Here is a 13,621-nt window from a genome sequence, read left to right as displayed (position 1 = left end):
ACATTGCCGTAATATATCAATTTCTGTCTCTTATCTGTCTCCTTCCAATTGTATTTCCACTAAATATACCATGAGTAACAAATACTATTGTGTAATATTGTTTATAAAGACTAATGTAAATATTTAAAATAACTAAAGTTAAGCAAAATTTCCTTGTGTCTAAAGTAAGAGAATTCAGTCTACTATGAATGGGCTCATGCAGAGAAAGGAGGCACAGGGTCATTACCTTGGGGTATAAATTTGGAGGAGATTATTTTAGCCGTATAGCTTCCATCAGATCACACCTACCTGATCAGTTCAAAAATCCTTGGTTACTTTTTCCTGACCCCTCTCTTTGAGGTAGTTGCCTTTGCCAGTGCTTCAATTTTCCTAGATCCATGTGACTTTTTAATAGTTTTCCTTTCTCTAGCTCCATGTGACTTCTATTCATCCAGTCATAGACTGTAATTTAGAAAATCTGGTTCATATACATGATGATTTGATTTTTAAAGGTCATCTAAAGATATGGACTATCATTATCCATCCTATCATGATAGCATCTTTTTTGATTCCCTTAAGGTTCTAATTTGGATTTCATAAAAGTGTTGTTTCATATAATTTATCATATCATCATCATCGCTATCATTTATGTAACATTTTGAGGTTTGTAAGATGCTTTTCAAACATTATCTCATTTTAATCTCACAACAACCCCTTGCTTAATTAATTAGGGAAGTGAGGCAAACAGAGATAAAGTGACTTGTCCAAGATCTTACAGCTAGTAAGTGTCAATTCCTGATTTTGAACTAAGATTTTCCTGACTCCAGGACCAGCACTCCATCCACTGTGCCACCTAGCCATTATGGCTGACATGACTTCATTCTTAGAATTTGTTTAATGGTTCATTAACTGGCCTCTTTTTTGAGAAAGACAAATTTCCTCAACAGCTATAGGATAAACAACTGTATATTTTAGATACATATGGGACATGCCCTTAAGAAGTTTATCCTGAAACAATGACAATAAAACTAATAAATATATAGGGAACAGAAAAATATGATTAAAATAATGATTGTGTGTTTAAGGAACAGGATGTGTAAGAGATTGTGCTGGGAGGTTGACAGATGAAATAAGTTGGTCAGCAATTTTGGCAATCTAGAACAAGAACTAGGAGATTAGATGAGAAACTTTTGACTTATAGACCCAACTTTTTCTTATCTGTTTCTTTTAAAGGGAAGGGAAAGTTAAAGAATCTCAGATCTCTGAGATGAGAAGGAAAAGAAGAAAAACTTTAAAGAACAGAAAAATCTTGACCAGAGTCGAATGTAAGTTAATTTTTGTTTATTTCTATAAAATGAATCAGTAGTTATGCTTCATTAAAGGGATAAATGCATTGAAATTTATTTATGATATAGTTTTTATCATTGATATTATAATATTTTATGACTATGATATATTAAAATCACTTTAATACAAATTAAACATCTTTAAAAAGAAGGGCTTGCTTATTCAATTACAGATGATTTAGAGCTGCTTCTCCCCCCATTTCTTTATATATATGATCATGTGTGTGTTCTCATGTAAGTCTTCTTATATGCAGAAATAATAGCAAAAACTAAGAGGATAAATATTTTAGAAAAATTACAAAGAAGATCTAACTTATTCCAAGTAAGAAGGTAGAACTTAAAGAAAAATTTAATATCTTCCCACCTATTGCAAGACCTATTTTAAAAGGAGTCTGTGTGATATAGTTTAATCCATCAATCAATAAACATTTATTAAGGTCCCACTATTTGTATCACCCTTAACAGACACAACTCTTGATGCAGAGGAGGAAGACCACTGGACCTGGATCCAGGAAGTACCTTAGTCACTTGCTAGCCATGTGACTCTTAGCAAATCATTTAGTCTGCCTCAGTTTCCTCAAAAGTAAAATGAGGATAATACCAGCACTTAACAGTCCAGGATTGTTGTGAGGATCAAATGAGCTAATATTTGTAAAAAGTGCATAGCATAGTACCTGAAACATAGTAGGTGATACATAAATCCTTTCTTTTCTCCTTCCTTCCTTCCTTCCTTCCTTCCTTCCTTCCTTCCTTCCTTCCTTCTTTTCTTCCATTTCCCTCTTTCCATAACCAGGCCACTGCAAATTGTTCTAGTATATTCACAAAATCAATCCTTATAAGTTGGAGATGGCCAAATAATGACTAGACTAATCTAGTCTAGTCTCATAGTCTCATAATGATTGTTAAGGTAGAATTTCTGAAAAGTCATCTGCCAACTGTTTCATTGTTTAATTCTGAAAACAATGACATCCTTTAAAATAATGGAAGAACATATGAAAATAAAGATTGAAGAGGGAAAGAAAGAAAATGGAAAGATAAAGGAAAAGAAAGACTTGTAGAACTTTTAAAAATTTAAGTAATTTCCTTTTAATTTCATGATACCATTTGAAAAAAATCTCTTATACCTGATATTGAGTATTCCTAAATTCTTGGTATCATTGCCCCATTTTGGTTGAAGCAAAAATGGGTAACAACCTTATCATGCACACTACCAGTATATTTCCCGCTTATTTAAAATAATACTTTTTCTTAATATGTTGCACAGTAACAAGAAGGAAGAAAATAAGTATATATTAATTGTCTAAAAGTGCCAGTCCCTGTGATAATTGCTTTATACCTAATATCTCATTTGATCCTCACACTACCCTGTGAGGTAATTATTATTATTATCCCCATTTTATAGTTGAGGAAACAGGCAGAAAAAGTTAACTGACTTGCTCAAGGTCACACAGATAGCAATATCTGAAGCTGGATTTTAACTCACATCTTTCTGACTTTATTCCCAGAACTTCACCTACTCTGTTCCTAACATTATTCAATTTAGCTCATAATAGTTTGAATTCTAAGAGCTTGGGATTAAAATTAGAAGGAGCTATAAACTGAAAAGGAAAAAAATGAATTTTGTGGTTAAAATATTTAATCTTAACAATAAAAATAAAGTAGCTCTCAAAACTAATGATGAGAAACACCTTTAATGTTTTACAAAAGTTTGTTGCACTTGTTCCAGAAACTTTTCTTTCCCCTTCATTTTTTTAGATGACTCTCAGTCTATCCATCAGCCACACCCCCAAAATACAAAAGATCTTGAAAAAGGAACAGAAATAGACACCTCAGAAACTACCATTCCTCTCACTGAGGGCTTGGGGAAGTCTGATGAAAATGGAGGTGAAGATAGAGGTGCTTCTATGAATAGAGAACAGAATAACACTCCATTATGCAAAGAAAATAAACCATTTCTGTCTGCCAGTGAAGACAGGATGAAAAAGAAAAATGATTGTCCTCCTTTGGTTTGTTGTCATCAGCAGGAGAAATTCCTTACTGTGATCACTTTTGGAGAACCAAAAGGTGCTCTATCAGGAAAAATTACCCTGCAGAACTTCCCAGGCTCTATAGAAATTTTTACAACAAGAAAAGATAGAATTACTACAGAAATGAAATGTGGTGCCTTTAATATAAAAGTGGCCGTTGAAAAAAGTTCTTTAAGAGATACTGGAACAAATCTGACCCAAACAAAAAAGATCCTTTGGAGGTACCCTGGAAAACATATTTGGAGATGTCCCTATTCTAGATACCAAACTTTATTGGTAGGTCACACAAGCAAGAGAAAGTATGATGCATCATCTAAATTCAAAGCCACAGTTACTAGCAATGAAGACCCCTCCCTAAAAGTGAACATTGCCGGGAAAAAAAGTAAATTGACATATGTCAATAGGAAGCAGCATTTATTCATCAATATAGCACTCTCTAAGCAAAGAAAGAAAAAAGTCAAGTATGTTAATTGTAATTCTAATGTCACCACAAAGAGATGTCCCAAGTCACCTTCACTATCAGCTCAAAGTACTCAATTAAAGGAACAAACTTTTCAAAATTATCAAGACACAGATTGTTCTTTAACACTGCCAGCACCACCTTCTCCTCTTCTTCCTTCACCTCCTCCTCCTGCTAATGAATTTGATGACTATAAGGAAAAATATTCAAATATCCTTACAGAATCTCTACCTCCAGAAAGCAACAACAATGAAGTTAGAATGTTATTTTCAGTCTTTGATACTAATAGGTTACAAGGTGCCATTCCTCAACAAAAGAATTATCAGAATAATGAATGCACTGCTATAAAGGAAAAGATTTCTGAGATTGAGACTGTTCTCCAACATACTGCTCCTATTGTTCATGTTCCTCCAGAGATGAGTGACACAGATTCATTAAAAGAACCTTTAGAAAACGGTGCCGAATTAGAGGAATGCAGGAAAAGCATCCTTATTAACCAAGAAAATACCACATCAGAGCCATATCTCCAGTACAACACAGGAAGAATAATAGATTTCATGGGCACTGCTGCTTATACTCACTCTAAGATTCAAGAAGGAGAAGAGTCAAATGTTCATTCTTTTCCATCTCTGAAGGTGCAGCATATGGAAGCCAAAGCATTGAGCATCTTCAGCAAGGATAGTACACATCCTGAGTATCCAGAATTTTCCACATCTTCCAGTTCTGTCTCTTCCTGCTTCAGTGTTGATGATGTAAAGCCTTCTCTTTCATGCTCCATAACCACTAACCCATCTCACTCTGGCTTAACTACAGACTGTTTGCAACCTAAACTAAGTACTAATGATGCTTTTTTCTTGAATCACTGTGTGGAGCATATGATGGACTCTAAGAACCCTGAGACCCCTTTAGAAAGCAACTATAATTGTATGCTTCAGGAAAGTGTAGATCAAATGCCTAAGGATCTTCATTCAATCAATCGATCAATCAACAAGCATTCATTAAACATCAACGGTACACCAGACACTGAAGATGCAAATGCTGAGTCTGCAAATTTCCTTTCTGTTTGTCAAGAAGAACACATGAACTTCAGTGAGTGTGGATTCAATGAGAAAACGTTATATAGTGGTCACCATGCTGATGGACAAGAGTTTCTGAAGTTAAAAAATGTGTCCTCACTAACCCTGGCATCACCACTCTCTAGAAGTTCATTCAGAGGCTATGTTAGTCCTCACAATAGGACTGACCATGAAATTATGGACTATACCCAACGGCAGCCCATTGTGAAGCAACCAGGTATCCACACTCAGGTGACTACCCATGAAACAGAAGGGGCCAGCAAGAAATGGAGAGGATCCATGATGAATGTATTAACCAAGGCACTAAAGCAAAAACTTATTTCCCAAAGTGATAGTAAAGTCATAAAGACTACCTGTGGTTCCATGCCAGAGAAAGAGCTTAAAGACATGTCTGATCCTCATGGAAACTCTAACATTTTGTCACTTTGGGATATTGAGGAACCAACTATAGAGGATGAATACAGGGGCATTTTTGAAGTTTTGTCTAATAGTAACTATATTAAAGCCTGTTTCCAAAAATATTTCCCACCAATCACTGGAGGGGACAACTTGCCAATGTCTTCTCTAAATGATCAGGTTTCTAATCTGGAAGCATTTATTAAAGAAACATTGGGAAATGAGGATTGGGAAGAAATATGCTCTAGATCATTTAGTCTTGAAGAAGACACTGTGGAATGTCAAAATGAAGATTTTATTGAATTGAACTCTGAAAGAAAAGAGAAAAACAATGAACAAAAGACTGACATACCATTGTCACCTCAGAAGCATAGAATTCTGAAAGGTATAGTATTGATATATCAATGATTTTATTATTTAATTTTGGATAGGTTTGAAATTAGAGTGTTTTCTCTCTCTCTCTGTCTCTCAGACACACACACACACACAGATGCACACACATCTCATTGAATATTTTAGAGAGTAAAAGTAACTTTGTATGAACATATTAGCTTGCTTCTTAAAATTATTATTGCATTCTTAGTAAAATTATCAAGGCCTTTAGTCCAATATAAAATAAACTTAATAGTTTCTTTACTGAGTTTGATATATTGCAAGATAGAAATCATCTTGAAGAAACTGAAGAACAGCTCCTTGCACATAATAGACATTCAATAAATGTTTATTGAATGAATGCCCGAATGATTTCACCATTATTTTCCTTCTTTCAAGCTAGGCATGCTAATTAGAACATTTTTTTTTATAAAACACTCTCAAAACTCACTACAGAATTTGTGAAGCATGCCATGAATTTTCTAGAAGGCTGTGAGGAGTTGTAATTAAAATAAAGGACATAACACTGGGAATAACCTGTGTCTAATTATGGAGCTGTCCAGCTCCAGGTGTCATTGAACCTGAAGCAGACTCCTTTATCTACCTTGCTGAAACAAAGGGGGAAAGAGAGTAATTTTGCATTCCTCAGGATAAACTTAACTAGAATTTCTTTCATAATATTTATTAGTAAGACCATAAGCCACCTGTATTCACTCCTAGATTAGCATTAAATATTTTATATCATTTCATAGGGAAAGTTTTCCTGTAACTTTCTGAATTCTCCTGACTTCATATTAAATTTCACCTCTTAACTCTGCTGATCAATGCCCTCATCCCAAAGGAAATGAGAAATAAGAACTGCCCATTCCCCAAGCCCCTTAATACATTGAAGTCAAGTGATAAATTGACAAGGATTATGATCCAGAAGTCAAAGGACCTGGACACTTATTTCAAGATTGGACCTGGAGTTAGGAAAACTTAAGTGCAAATCCTGCCTCAGATATCTTTTAGTTGTCTGACTTGGTCTGCTTCATTATCCTCATTTATAAAATGGGGGTTGAACTCCAAGGTTCTCTCCAACTTTTTGAGAAGGGGGTTCTTTTGTGTCACAGACATATTTGGCATTCTGGTGAAGACTATGGATCTCCTCTCAGAATGATTTTAAATGTATAAATTAAAATATATAGCATTACAAAAGAAATCAATTATATTGAAATGTCAAAATATTTTCTTAAAAGTTTTCAGATGCCATGATAAGAATATCAGCTATGTGGGATCAGAAATGTGTGTTACAGTGTTGTTTATCCTTAAACAGAATAATTAGAAGACCTGGACTGGAGAACAAAAAGGATTTTATTTGTTCTTCTCAAAAAGAGGGCACAACCTCCATAAAATGAGCTCTAGGAGGAGTGCAAAGTGCTGAGGCTTGCAAATCTCTTTTATCCTAGTTCCTAATGCAGTCCCAATCCCCTGGACTGCTACCTACTGGCTAGATAGCTGGGCTCACAATCTTTCTGCAAGTATCTAGCTGATTAGCGCAAAGCATTTTTCAAGCCCTTTTTGCATAATTATTCAGATTCAGTTTTACCCTATCAAAGAGATAATTCATTTTACCCTATGGGAGAAATAATTCTATATCCTTCCATTTATGGAGTCAATCAGCACAGTGCTGTATAATCTTTGTTACTATTTGACCTTGGGGAAGAGGAAACTTTGCAACTCTTGTTGACATGACTTTGGGGAAAAGGAAGACTCATTGAAACCATGAGTGAGGCTTCATTCAGTTATAATCCCACTTACCTCTAAAAGGAAATATGGTCCAAGGCCAAGACTAAGCAACTAAAGAGTACCTAGAAAAGTCAATTTTGAAAGTCCTTTTGAGAGAGATTAAAGGATCTCCTCATTGCCACTTTGGATCCTTAGATCTCCCATAACCATCTCAAATTTAATATATTTAAACAAAAGCAAAATGCAAGCCTCTTGAGGGCAAGCACTGATGCATTTTTTTTATCTTTATTTCCCCTGTGCTTAGCACTCTGTCTAAATTTCTTCTAGCTCAGACAGAACATAGAATGCCATCTTCACCCTAGGGTCTGAATTATTCCATAGACCAAGCTGATGGACGCAGATCCTGGAGTAGGGCTAGGCAGCATAGACTCAGATTTACTAAGTAATTGTGTTGCTTCTAGTGCATAAAGGACTCAGAGAGGAGGAATGGTTTGACAGTCATTCAAACCCATCCTCCACACTTCACTCCAGATCGGTCCCTGGTCTACATACATGCATTGTTCTCAAGATGTCTGTTGGCCAGTTTTGTATTTTGTGGAGGAGAGGAAGGAGATACTTATCTGGACTCCTAGCTCTTAACTCATTCTGAACAGGAAAGAACCTTACCCAAGGCTGCACTAGTTTTCTCTGTTACCTTTTCAATGCCTAGCTGTTTAGGAAAGCCTATACAGAAAGAAATCTTGTGAAGCCTTCTTTGGTCCATTCATCTTACCGGCAACTCCCAGTACGATTTGCTTTTTTTCTCTCTCTGCCCCATTCTCTCCTTGAAATCATTGAAACACAGTCTCTCAGAATTGAAAAATAAAAGACCAATTGGTGGCAGCACAATACACAGAGTGGAAAGAGTGATAATTGGCATCAGAGGACCTGGGTGCAAATCTACCTCTGATGATCACTACTGTGAAATAATGGGCAAGTCACTTAAATTTTCTTGGCCTAAGTTTCTTTATTTGCAAAATGGTTAATGGGCTAAATGAATTTAGAGTTGATATCTAAATTACCTTTTTTTTCAGTTCTGTGCCATATTGCCTTGATTTTTCTGGGAACACAGTGCATATAACATAGCAGTGTACATCTTTTCTCTATTTGGAGAGAGAACTCAGAGACCCTCAGACAATTAACTGATCAAACAGTCAATATTATTAAGCACTTACCAAGTGCCAAGAACTAAATACAAAGAAAAGCAGAAACAATCCCTTTGCCCCAGGAGTTTATATCAATGGGATCAAGTTCAAATAAAAATAAGGGCACTGATTCATATATTTTGACTTAATTAAAGTGTTTCCTTCTCAAAGCAATTGAAAACCATTTTATCAGAAAATGTAAGTTATAAAATTTACATTTTTTAACTAATAGAATTCAAATCCTGGAGAACTTGAGTTCACTTCTTTCACTTCTCGAAGTTTTTCTTCCCAGTAGGATTATAACCTTTTTAATGCCAGAGGATTTTTATACAACCTAATTATCTCTCCTCCCCTCCCTACCATACTCAGTATTGAATTATAAGGTGTTCAATAAATGCATTTGAACTGGATTGGATAGGATTGAACTGAATAGATTCTAATCTTGATAAATGTATTTTGCAACCTTGACTGATTCATCTTGGAGGGGAGGGATTAAAAAAATATTTTTGAAAGTGAACCAAGATTTGAGAATGTCTCCTCCAATTCCCTCTCACTTTTCCCATCATAATCAGTCTGGTTTAAATTTAGATTGGAAATGGGAAATGAACAAACTCATGAAGCTCTCAAATGAATTACCATCAAGAGATGCAAGAGCCAGTGACAGCTCCCAGGAGGAAGCAATTGACCAGTGGGCCAAAAGACGAAAGCAGTTTAAAGAAAGCAAAAAGTGCAGTTCAACTGGAGGAAGTTCATTTACCAGTAACATTACTGAAGGATCAAGTGAGTAGATAATTCATTTTATTTATTAATATCACAGTACCCAAGAAACCATCAGACTCATCCTCATTGGATCTATTTGCTCCCTTATTCTTCTTAAAAATAAACTTTTATTGGTAGTAACAATATGCTTATTTTACATAGACTTTTAAAAAAAATACCACACTACAACCTTTTTAAAAAAAATCATTTATTCTACTAATAATTCATTTAAACATCTCTTTAATTCTACCAAGTGATTTGCCCGAGTTGCTTTCCTCTACTTACTTTGATGCTAAGTATTTTCTTCCTTATTCTCCTGTAGCCTGGAATTAATACATAGGAGGACCTATCAAGGAAGGGATTAAATAGTGTAGTGGCTAGAACCCTGGGTCTGGAGACAGGAAGATCTGAGTTCAGATCTAAACTCAGATACTTAATAGCTGTGTGAACATTGCTTAATAATTAATACCTACCACCAGCATTATTGTGAGATCAAAAGCATTTAACACAGTACCCTGCATATAGAAAGCACTATGTAAATGCCAGTTATTATTGTTTATCATCATCATCATCATCATCATCATTATTATTTGGTCTATATAGGAACTAGTGGTCAGGGGAAATAAGCCTAAGTGAATGTTAGAGGAATATTAATAAAAATAACTATAAATAAGTGATTTTTCAGTTTTCTAGGTCACTCTTATTACTACTTCCTTTTATTTATATAGCTATTCAGAAACTGACAGCAAGATATTAAATATTGCAGTTTTTTCTTGATTAATCTTATTTTTTGTTCAATGGTCAGTTTGGAATCCATTCTATGGTTTCTTCTTCTTTAAGAACCTATTTAGAGCAAGAAATACGGAATCTGGAATCAGATTTTTTTGCCACCATATTACTCCTGGTTACAGCTGATTTATGAAATTATAAGATCACAATTTTGTTTCTGGCCACCTCAGATAATGTCCATGTAGGAAAAGAAAAATATTCCTTAGGTTTGTACATTTAAGGAAAATTCTCAATGATTCTAAGCCAGTGTTCTCCAGACTTTTGTAATTGCATACCTGTTCCAGTAAAGCAATTTTACATAATTAAGAACACAATTTCAATATCTTTATTTAGTAATTGATTGACAAATTATATCAATAAATTAGTAAGTATCTGTTAAGTACTCATTACAGATTCTGGGCTAGGTTTTGGGAATAAAAGTACAAAGAATGAAATAATCCCTATATAGGATGAGCTTAATTCCAATGGCAAAGACAAGTACATATAAATATATTAAGAATAAATATAAAATTGACAAATACATATACATGCATACAAAAACACACAAGTAGGTAATACCAGGTAGTTTGGGAAGAATCAGAGAAGTCTCCATGACAAATATAGTGCTTGAGCTCTATGTTGAAGGATAATAGGAAATCCAAATAATTGCAGATACAAGGCATGGTCAATGCAAAGAAATAAATAGGCCTATAACGAGTGAAGAACAGAAATGTCACTTTGGCTGGTTTACAGAATTCAGGAGGGGCAATAATGTCTATTGAAGTTGGGAAGATAGGTTGGAGCCTGATTATGTAGGGCTTCAAAAGCTAAACAAAGGAATATTTTATCCTAACAGCAATGGGAAGTAACTGAAGTTCACTGAGTAAGAGAGTTAGATGGTCAGATCTACACTTAGGGAAAAGTAGTTTGACAGCAGTGTGTGTAATATGAATTGAAGTATGATATAAGACAAGAGACAAAGACCAATTAAAAGGATGTTGACAATAATCTATAAGAAAAGCATTGAGAACCTGAACTAAAATTGTACTTCTGGGATTGAAGTTAAATTTGAGACCTGTAAAAGTAGTAATGTCAAGATTTGGCAACTGATTAGATATGTGGGATGAGAGAGAATAAGGAGTCCATAATAATGAGATATGAATGAACCTGAGACACTGGAAAGATGATACCTTCAACAGAAATAGGGTAGTTTGGAATAAGAGAGAGTTTAAGTAATGGAGAGGTGGGAGGTAGAAGAGTAAAGAGGTGAAGAAAATGATGAGTCTATAAACCCCAGGTCCCTTTGAGGATAGTGGTGCTCTGAACAAAAATAGGGAATTTGGAAGAGGAATAGATTTGTAGGGGAAAGATAATATAATAAAATCTTTGAATGAAGTGCTTAATCCATCTATGTCTATCCTGTATGACTCACTAGCTTCAAAGCAAAGGACAAAGATTGATTTCTTATTTACTGGTTATTTCTCCAAGAGGTATCTGCCATAGTTATGCTCTGATATGAGGGACAAGGGATGATTATGTTGCATATGTTTGGAATTTTTCCCAGTAGTATCTTCACAGCTGCAGGCGTGAGTACCTGAATATTAGTCAGGTTGCAACCACCCAGAAAATTAAAGTCTAGCTCAGAAAAGTAAGAAGTTAAGAGTGTGACAGGGGTGTGGGGGGGGTGGGGGGTGGAGTACAGAGTGGGGAAGTGTTAAAGAATAAAGTAAGTAATTATTCCTTCATTGGTTATTTTATGAAGAGCCTATACCTGTAATTGGATGATTTTCCCATTCTCTGACTGATTAATCGCAACTTCCTCAAGGTCACTTTGTGACTCTTCCTTTATAGATCAATGTTCTAAACAAGTTGCCCTTATGTTAGATAATCCCTCAAGGTGTTTTGCTTTTCTCTTTAGATGTCTAGTAGTCTGTGCTAAATTCATTGTACTAAATTCAATTAACAAATTCAGTAACTAACTTATCCAAAGTATCTGATACTTAGTACTCTGTTCCTCTTATTTGATTTTGCTTTGTTTTAAATTTAATTGTATTATTTTAACCCAATATGACACCTCAAGAATTTTTAAAAATTGATGTGAACATCAATTATAAATAAATTAAGATCATGACTGATAATTTGCAGCAAATAACATTTGTTCTGAGCAAATTAATGTTTCTTTCAGCTAAGCTCTCTCAAACCATAATACTTCTTAGAAAGGAACATTTAATGTTGCCCTCTTGACTAAGATATTTTTTATTAGGAGTACTCTAAGTGCTTTTTGCCATTTCTTAATTTTGTTTGTGTTTTTTTTTTTTTTGCAAGGCAAGTGGGGTTAAGTAGCTTGCCCAAGGACACACACCTAGGTAATTATTAAGTGTCTGAGACTGGATTTGAACCCAGGTACTCCTGACTCCAAGGCCAGTGCTTTATCCATTGCTCTACCTAGCCACCCCTCTGCTTTTTTTAACTGGAGAATGCAAATGTCTTATCATATAGTAGCTGCCCCAAAGACATAAATGTTCTAGAGAGACTTAGACTGGGTTTTTACTATAAGAAAATCAGACTATAACTGAAAAAAAAGTTCTTAGTTCAATTAGCCATGAATGATCTTAATGTGCCATGAATGGTACAATCAATATTTCTTGTTCCCACAACATATCTCAGTGCCATAGTGAGCCATATTGACTGAATATTTCTATTTAAGTCCATTTCATCCTGTTTTAAAGACAAACCTTCAATCATCCATTCCTAGGGTCAGTAACCCTAAAGGTCCACTTTCCTTTCTTCAGGTAACATAAAACAGGGATCAATTATGTCAAATTTTAAAGAAATTTGAATTTCATATTAACAAAAATAGCAATTTTTATTGTTGTTGGTGAATGTTCTAGAATCATCTTTGTTGAAATGTCCCAAATATAAATTGTTAATGGCCAATTGTTACTAATCCTGAGAGAACTGAATAACTTGACATGTCCATGCCTCCATTTTATCTCAAGCATAATTAAGGGAAAGTGTTGTGTGCTTTTTCTGTTATAAAAGCTTCAGTAGAATACTATGATTCACTTAAGCACCCCTGAGGCTAACACTATTTAGTATATGACTTAAATTCTGTCTCTTTTATAGAATCAGGAAATGTTACTAACCCTTGACTTAAAAACTGACTGTTTTATTGAGCATTATTACATCTTGTGCTCTTCACTTTGTTAATCTCACTCATCTCTTACTTCCTACATAATAACTGGAAAAGACATTAGGGAAGACATTTATATCTGAGGACACAGTTGATCAATCTACTAGTGCTGGGGAAAATGCTCACTAAAGTCCATTGGGTAAATAACTTATGGGCTGTGAACTGAAGTAGGAAGAGCCTATAATATGGAGTTCCAATTTTTATGTTCTTAAATGGTGCCTGGAACAGAAGCAGATGTGCAAGGCTATATTATGGATCACATTGCCAAGGTGAATATAGATCTCATTGCTTGAAGGAACTTGATAGCTTCCCTTGTCTTTTGTTCAGTTTTGT

At 34.8% G+C, this 13,621-nt stretch overlaps 1 protein-coding gene across 1 annotated transcript in view; it reads left to right on the top strand.

The window, feature by feature from the left end:
- Window positions 1-622: 622 nt before the first annotated feature.
- Window positions 623-13,621, top strand: part of LOC141499897 (uncharacterized) — a 140,998-nt gene continuing 127,999 nt past the window's right edge. Inside the window, exons 1-3 of the mRNA XM_074202683.1 lie at window positions 623-1,304; window positions 3,081-5,669; window positions 9,157-9,348. Of these exons, the coding sequence (XP_074058784.1) occupies window positions 1,247-1,304; window positions 3,081-5,669; window positions 9,157-9,348 (2,839 nt within the window). The 5' untranslated portion in view covers window positions 623-1,246. The remainder of the gene's footprint in view (window positions 1,305-3,080; window positions 5,670-9,156; window positions 9,349-13,621) is intronic.

Source organism: Macrotis lagotis, chromosome X (assembly GCF_037893015.1).
Source record: "Macrotis lagotis isolate mMagLag1 chromosome X, bilby.v1.9.chrom.fasta, whole genome shotgun sequence".
Classification (NCBI taxonomy): domain Eukaryota; kingdom Metazoa; phylum Chordata; class Mammalia; order Peramelemorphia; family Peramelidae; genus Macrotis; species Macrotis lagotis.
Note: the sequence above shows the minus strand (reverse complement) of the source record. Positions and strands in the feature narration are given on the sequence as shown.